This window comes from Budorcas taxicolor, chromosome 3, assembly GCF_023091745.1.
Source record: "Budorcas taxicolor isolate Tak-1 chromosome 3, Takin1.1, whole genome shotgun sequence".
In the NCBI taxonomy this organism is placed as follows: domain Eukaryota; kingdom Metazoa; phylum Chordata; class Mammalia; order Artiodactyla; family Bovidae; genus Budorcas; species Budorcas taxicolor.
The window spans coordinates 98254126-98262900 of record NC_068912.1 but is presented as its reverse complement, the minus strand read 5'-3'; the positions used below and the strand labels follow the sequence as shown (position 1 = coordinate 98262900).

At 41.2% G+C, this 8775-nt stretch overlaps 1 protein-coding gene across 1 annotated transcript in view; it reads right to left on the bottom strand.

The window, feature by feature from the left end:
* Positions 1 to 1326: 1326 nt before the first annotated feature.
* LOC128045613 (putative selection and upkeep of intraepithelial T-cells protein 1 homolog) overlaps positions 1327 to 8775 on the bottom strand; it is an 89238-nt gene continuing 81789 nt past the window's right edge. Inside the window, exon 7 of the mRNA XM_052638073.1 lies at positions 1327 to 1472. Within this exon, the coding sequence (XP_052494033.1) occupies positions 1327 to 1472 (146 nt within the window). The remainder of the gene's footprint in view (positions 1473 to 8775) is intronic.

Here is an 8775-nt window from a genome sequence, read left to right as displayed (position 1 = left end):
TACCTGGGCTTCCCTGGTGGCACAGTGGTAAAGAACCTGTGTGCCCATGGGGAAGATGCAAGAGAAGTGGGTTCGATCCCTGAGTTGGGAAGATTCCCCTGGAGTAGGAAATGGCAACCCACTTCAGTATTCTTGCTGGGAAAATTTCATGGACAGAGGAGCTTGGTGGGCTACTGTCCAGGGAATCACAAAAAGTTGTGCATGATTGAGCACACATACAACTTTAAAAACATAGACATATATAGGCACACTTTCGTACACTTCCAGAATTGTGCTTGCGGAACCCATTTGTTGAGTGCCAGTGAGGGCATATTTTTGCTAAACTGCTGCTCCAGGTATTTTTGTTTATAAAATCTCTCACAGTAGGGCACAACTGTATATTGGATGAGCAGAAAAGAAAAATATGCTTGTGGAAACCAGAAAATTTAAAGGTCTTTCCAGTTGTATAAAGTGGACCTGCAGAAATGTTTAAGTGTTCTCAGGATGCAAAGTTGGGGCTGCAATGTGATATCAATGCAGTTGTAAAAAGTGTGCAGCAAGTATCTCATGAGGCCAAACCTGGTACCCAGATATGCAACAAAGGTTCAGGACACGTAGCTTGTTGGCTTTGTTTCACATGTTGTATAATCTGATCTTGTGTGAATTTCACAAAAGATTCATATTGTTCTGCTAATTTTGGTATTGAGGATTTGCTCATACTCCTGAATTTCGTCTTCATCATCTTTTAAGAGATACTCATATTATTTCAGTTTGTCAGAGGGTAAAGGCGGGCTCATCCTTCTTCATCCATGAGAAAGCTGGAGAACTGTGAGTACTGTGAGTGTTGAGGAGTGAGGCTGACTTTCCAAAGTATAAGCTTCTTTGTAAACAACTTCTATGTCTCCATCTTCGATAACAACTATATTCTTTATTTATTTTTTAGTTGGAGTGTAATTGCTATATAACAACATGAATCAGCCTTATGTATACATATACCCCCTCCCTCTTGAGCCTCCCTCCCACCCCACCCCTGTCCCATCCCTCTCAGGTCATCACGGAGCACCAAGTTAAGCTCCCTGGCTATACAGCAGCTTCTCACTAGCTAGCTATTTTACACATAGCAGTGTATATATGTAGAGTATATATGTCAGTGTCACTCTCTCAATTTGTCCCACCCTATCCATCCTCTGCTATATCCATAAAGTTCATTCTCTAGGTCTGTCTCTACTTCTGCCCTGCAAATAGGTTCATCAGTACCGTTTTTCTAGATTCCACATATATGTGTTAATACACTATATTTGTTTTTCTCCTTCTAACTTACTTCACTCTGTATGACAAACTCTAGGTTCAGCGGTTAAGAAACTGCACTTCCGCGGCAGGGGTAACAGGTTCAATCCCTGGTTGAGGAACTCGATACACAGCTAGTTGGGATGGGGTCTGGGTCTGAAGCAGCAGCTGTAGCAGCAGTGGCTTGGCACTCAGAGGCGGGAGGCCTGAACGGGGCAAGGGCAGAGGGTGCAGTGCCGCCACTGCGGGGAGCCAAGGCTCAGCAGCACCACCTTGAATTCCATGGGCTGTGTGGATGTCACCATGCACAACATTCCAGGGACCAGGGACCATATCAATAAAATTAAAAGTTTAGATAAAGTCAACAAATTTCTACACACAGAAATTTGATCAAATCAGCACAAAATGATGCAAAAACTGTGAATGATGAATGCCAGGAATCATAAACCTTTCCACTGACCCATAAAGTAAATTTCAAAAGCGAGCGATTTTAATGTGTGTGTGCTCAGTCTTGTCTGACTCTTTGCAAACCCATGGACTATAGCCTGCCAGGCTCCGCTGCCCTAAGGGTTCTCTAGGCAAGAATACTGGAGTGGGTTGCCATTTCTTTCTCCAGGGGCTCTACCAGACCCAGGGATCAAACTTTTTATATTCTACAAAATATTTAAAGAAGAAGTGGTGCTGGTGAAGACTCTTGAGAGTCCCTTGGACAACAAGGAAATCAAACCAGTCAATCCTAAAGGAAATCAATCCTGAATATTCATTGGAAGGACTGATGCTGAAACTGAAGCTCTAATCCTTTGGCCACCTGATGCAAAGAGCTGACTCATTGGAAAAGACCTTGATGCTGGGTAAGACTGCAGGCAGAAAGAGAAGGGGGCGACAGAGGATGAGATGGTGGGATGGCATCAATAACTCAATGGATGTGAGTTTGAGCGAACTCCAAGAGATAGTGAAGGACTGGGAAGGCTGGTGTGCTGCAGTCCATGGGGTTACAAAGAGTTAGACTTAGAGACTGAACGATAACAACAAATGCAAACATTATATAAATACATTAAAAAATGAAGACTTGTGAACACTTCAATATAGTATTTATATCAAACTTGATAAAATCAGTATAAAACAGAAGAGTGACAGGCTAATAATGACCTAAGTTATACAATATGAACAACATGAAATTGCTGATATTAAACCATTTTAACCTAGAAGAATGACAATTTTATGTAGATCAACATAGATCAACCTATTCTAAATACGTGTTAGCAAATCAAACCTAGTCTATGATTGGTTGAGGCAGTCTATTTCCTATCATGACCAGTTAGTAGTCCAGTCCAGAGAAGATGGGGTTCCAGGCAGATCTAGGGCAGGGCTGTGAACTGAAATAATCGCGCAGCATATAAAAGTGAGGGGATGGCAGTGCCAGGGGAAACAGATGCCATCACCAATCACTACTTTCTTTTTACCATTCAGTCACTATAGTCTCATCCAGAACGACCTGGGTTCTCTTCTAGGCTCTGTTTTTATCCTCCTTTCAGTCCAACCTTCTATCTGGCAAGGGAATTTCTGCTATGCTCCTTTAAACTCCCCACCTACCATCCCATCTTACATATTTCCGCTAGAGCAAGGCTTACTTACGATAACACACCATTCCACATATGTTATGTCGCAGAGAGCTTGTGAAAACTGCAATTCCTGCCCTTACACTTTATCCATTGTCTTCCTCATCATCGGATTCTACTATGGAAGGAAATGTGTTGGAGCAGTGGGTTAGGAGTAATGTGTCTCTCATGCTTCCCTCCCTTTTCCTGCTTGAATATTCAGAAGTGTTTCCTTTTCTAGCTCTCAGGGGAACCAGAACTCAGTAGTGTGATGGTGCAGGCAAAAAGAAGTAACAAAAATACAAAATCTATTTCTCTTACATGCCCTAGATTCGACTATTTAGACACATAATTATTATTATATAAGATGTAATTGCAAAAGGAAGAACTAACCATTTAAAGAAATCTTTAAAAAGGAAATAGAGACACAGACACAGGGAACAAACGTATGGATACCAAGGGGGAAAGGGGGGTGGGATGAATTGGGAGACTGGGATTGATGAATATATACTATTGATACTATGTATAAAATAAATAACTAATGAGAACCTACTGTATAGCACAGGGAATTCTACTCAACGCTCTGTGGTGACCTAAATGGGAAGGGAGTCCAAAAAAGAAGAGGTATATGTGTTGATTCACAAACTATACAGTAGAAACTAACACAACATTGTAAAGCAACTATACTCCAATAAAAATTAACTTAATAAATAACTGGTCCAATGCTTCCATGTTTATTCAGAATTATTGTGTTTGGTATAAAAGCTATGATAATCACCTTTTCTAGGTGAGTGGTGAGCAGGACTATAGTCCTTAAGTTTCTTTGTCTCAGATAAATGCAGGTGGGATGTCAAAGTCATACTCATATTCCTTCACATTCATACTTAACTAATCAGCAGTGACATTTGTTCAGCAGTGTGGTAGTTTGGTTACATTAACAGAAGACTTAGTTCCATTTAATACAATAACTTTGAGAACAGAATTAATATTACTTTTTTAATAAAGCCTTGCTGCAAGTCATGCAGCACCCAGCAAACAGATGTCAAGATTATAACCTAGGCCAGTAGGCCAGTGTGATTGAATCTGTTACACTGCTCATCTTCTCCAGGTGTGTGTGGGTTTTACAACATGGACCACAAGGGCATCAGAATTTGAAGGTCCCCCAGTAGGGATCCTGGAAGTCAGTAAGAGAAAAGGGTAGGATCCAGTTCAGATGAGGATGTTGAGCAGATAGTTACTATATTTCAGCAGGCTGGCAGGGTTCAGGATCCAGCAGCTCCGAGAATCGGCTGAAATGGTCCCAAAGAACAGATTGGGCAGGGAGGTTGTCATTGCTGGGTTCTGTTCTCTTTTGTCTGCTAGATGAACCTCCACATCTAAATTGACTGTCAACAATACCCTCAGGGCTCAGAGTACGCTTCATTGTGATGCTACATGAAGGGCTCACTGAACAAAGTTGGGCTTGGGTCAAGGCAAGGGTCAGTGACCTGGCCACGAGGAGGTACTACTTCCCTTGATGGCTAACTTTTTATGGCTACTTGGGCAGGTCACTGTTCCCAGTGCTTGGTGAAACACCAGTCTAGATGTTGCTGTACAGATATCTTTTGGTCCAATTGACGTTTAAATCAGTAAACTTTGAGTGAAGCAGATTCCCCTCAGTGATATGGCTAGGCTTCACCTAACCAGCTGAAAGCTTTAAAAGACCAAGTTCCCCGAGGGTCCATACTCCTGGCGTGCCCTAGATCTCAGACTTGCCAGCCTACACAGTTACATAAGTAAACTAAATCTCTCTCTATATGAATACACATCTGATTGGTTTTGTTTCTCTGGGAAACCTTGACTAATCCACTCCCTGGAAGAAAATTTGACTCAGCCCTGTGGAAGTCACTTTCCACCATGTGGCTGTCACTAATTGCTATCACTTCACTTCTCCCGCAGTGGACCACAGAGCCAAGAGGCAGAGTCAGCATTCTGCAAGCTTCTCAGAAGTCACACTCTTTTCCTTTCAGGTAAAAATCCACTTTTCTTTTTTATTGATATTATTAAAACCAAGTAGTACTACTTTTAAGTTTCTTACTTTTGACATTGACCAACCTTCACACTACTTCTACTCATTCATTCAAGGTAACAATGTCGGGCTCCAGCCTAGGCTTTGAGACAGCCACATCTCTCTTGAAGAATAGTTGTTAGGTGTGTCTAAAACGCTGAACATTATGAGACTCATAGTAGGCACTTGATAGGTGCTATTCGCAATTATTATGCTTCTGTTCAGTACAGCTCCTTGTACAGCCTTATGGGGTTTCAATAGCCCTAGGAAGACTTCCATTACTCCCAGTTTCAAAGTTCTTTCACCTTTACTGCAAAATCTTTGACATGAATTCCTCTTTGTCCACTCACTCCTCAGCAATATCTTCTATTTTGTTAGTTTAAGAGGGGAGCACGTTCTTTAAAGCTCCCCATCCACTTATCACAAACTCCTTTTATATATTTCAGCACAAGAAAATGTCTATTTAAGAAAACCATTCCTGTGATTTCCACGAGAAGGAAATTCCCCCAAACACGACTGGCCTCTTGCCCAATGACTTTCCTTAGCCCATCAGAAGGGAATAAGGCGTTATGATCGGTTGATGGCAGCATTAGCTCACATTTTTCTCAATTTGCATGGAGATAATTTCTCAAAAGTCAATTATCACAGGGATTAAATCTCTTTCTTAAACTCAGAGTAGAGTAGAATTCTAGACAGTGCATTTGTTCTTCAAGCACTGATCTCCTTTCAGGTGGTTGATCCTGTGATGATACGGGTGGGGGAGGATTGTTGGGCAGGGAGCACTCACACGCTCATTTGGTTCTTACATTAAGCCAGCAATTTTGTTGGTGCTAAGGAGCTGGAATTACCAGCCTTAGACCTCAGTTGTCATCATCAGAAACTACTCCACCTGTCTGAAATCTGTATAAAGTAATAATTTCTGACAGTACCTTTACACCCATAGGTTTTCTCACATATTTTCTTATTATAACTGTTCTTTTATCTCATTAAGAGCTAGCCCTGAACTGCCTCTCTGCTTTGTCATAATAACCTGGAAGGGGCTATTGGATCTGCTGTCTAGAGTCCAATGGGCTTTATGAGTTAGAAATCTCTAAAAGGTCACCGTTGAGAGACTGGAAGGTCCCTGACAGACACAAGCAAGACACAAAAGGGAAAACTCCAAAAGGGGAAAAATGTCTTTTTGGTTGTGATCTTGTTATGCTCGGAGATTCTTTAAGCATGAACCACTGGAGCCCCTGCTGGGCAAACAGTGATTAGACGTGATGAGAAGTCACATCCTGGCTCTGGACTCTAACTTTCGATATACCTAATATCTCCTAACCTCTTGACCATAACTGACAACAGGTCACAGTCAAATTCCTTCGCTGATGAATTCCTTCTCTTTGTCCAAAATAAGGGCTATTTTACTTTCTTTAGGATTTCAGAAGACAGTGATAACTGATGATACAAATTTCCAGTTCCAGAAGCAGGAGAGTTATAGCAGACAAACAAAAGAGACCAAGTCAGGTTCTGTAATGTGATACCGGAGAGGGGATTTCCTAAATTTAGGAGTTTGGCTGACGCTTGGATATCCCTATGCTACTGTCGACTTGCCTTGGCTTGACTAGAGGATGCTCATTTGAATCAGTCACCGAGAGTAAGCTGGTTGCTAGTGCAGTCCTGCCTCACCCTGTTCTCACTGCGCAGCAGCAGCAATTACCAAGGTGGTGTTTCTGGGAACATAGAAAGAGGAAGGATTTGTCAAAATTTTGGATGGATTAAGTCATAGGCAGGTGGGTAGTCTAATCCTCTTCCAATCTAGGTTCCATTCTGTAACTTTTTTTAAAAAATGAAACAAAAATGAATATTTTTAAGAATAAAAGATACAATTCACAAAGAATAGACATCATAAATGATGATACACCTAACAACAAAGAAACAAAGATAATATAAAGCAAAAATAACAAGAAATATAAAGGAAAAACAAAAAAAATATAATCATAGTGAGGCATATTAAAATTTCTCTGAGAACATTTTATTAATGCAGAAAAATAATAGGAGCATTTTGAATTTTGTAATTAATAATTTAAATATAATAATTTTCAAATTATGTTAGTTTTATATCCTACACAAATATATTTAAAATTTTGTATCTCAAACATTATTATTAGATGTCCATAGTTCAGTTCAGTTCAGTCGCTCAGTCGTGTCTGACTCATTGCAACCCTGTGAATTGCACCACGCCAGGCCTCCCTGTCCATCACCAACTCTCAGAGTTCACTCAGACTCACGTCCATGGAGTCAATGATGCCATCCAGCCATCTCATCCTCTGTCATCCCCTTCTCCTTCTGCCCCCAATCCCTCCCAGCATCAGGGTCTTTTCCAATGAGTCAGCTCTTCACATCAGGTGGCCAAAGTATTGGAGTTTCAGCTTTAGTATCATTCCTTCCAGAGAAATCCCAGGGCTGATCTTCTTCAGAATGGATTGGTTGGATCTCCTTGCAGTCCAAGGGACTCTCAAGAGTCTTCTCCAACATCACAGTTCAAAGAATCAATTCTTTGGCGCTTAACCTTCTTCACAGTCCAACTCTCATATCCATACATGACCACAGGAAAAACCATAGCCTTGACTAGACGGACCTTAGTCGGCAAAGTAATGTCTCTGCTTTTGAATATGCTATCTAGGTTGGTCATAACTTTTCTTCCAAGGAGTAAGCGTCTTTTCATTTCATGGCTGCAGTCACCATCTGCAGTGATTTTGGACCCCCCAAAAATAAAGTCTGACACTATTTCCACTGTTTTCCCATCTATTTCCCATGAAGTGATGGGACCAGATGCCATGATCTTTGTTTTCTGAATGTTGAGCTTTAAGCCAACTTTTTCACTCTCCACTTTCACTTTCATCAAGAGGCTGTTTAGTTCCTCTTCACTTTCTGCCATAAGGGTGGTGTCATGTGCATATCTGAGGTTATTGATATTTCTCCCAGCAATCTTGATTCCAGCTTGTGTTTCTTCCAGTCCAGCGTTTCTCATGATGTACTCTGCATAGAAGTTAAATAAGCAGGGTGACAATATACAGCCTTGACGTACTCCTTTTCCTATTTGGAACCAGTCTGTTGTTCCATGTCCAGTTCTAACTGTTGCTTCCTGACCTGCATACAGATTTCTCAAGAGGCAGGTCAGGTGGTCTGGTATTCCCATCTCTTTCAGAATTTTCCACAGTTTATTGTGATCCACATAGTCAAAGGCTTTGGCATAGTCAATAAAGCAGAAATAGATGTTTTTCTGGAACTCTCTTGCTTTTTCCAAGATCCAGCGGATGTTGGCAATTTGATCTCTGGTTCCTCTGCCTTTTCTAAAACAAGCTTGAACATCAGGAAGTTCAAGGTTCACATATTGCTGAAGCCTGGCTTGGAGAATTTTGAGCGTTACTTTGCTAGCATGTGAGATGAGGGAATTGTGCAGTAGTTTGAGCTTTCTTTGGCATTGCTTTTCTTTGGGATTGGAATGAAAACTGACCTTTTCCAGTCTTGTGGCTGCTACTGAGTTTTCCAAACTTGCTGGCATATTGAGTGCAGCACTTTCACAGCATCATCTTTCAGGATTCGAAATAGCTTAACTGGAATTCCATCATCTCCACTAGCTTTGTTCGTAGTGATGCTTTCTAAGGCCCACTTGACTTCACATTCCAGGATGTCTGGCTCTAGATGAGTGATCACACCATCATGATTATCCGAGTCGTGAAGATCTTTTTTGTACAGTTCTTCTGTGTATTCTTGCCACCTCTTCTTAATATCTTCTGCTTCTGTTAGGTCCATACCATTTCTGTCCTTTATCGAGCCCGTCTTTGCATGAAATGTTCCCTTGGTATCTCTAATTTTCTT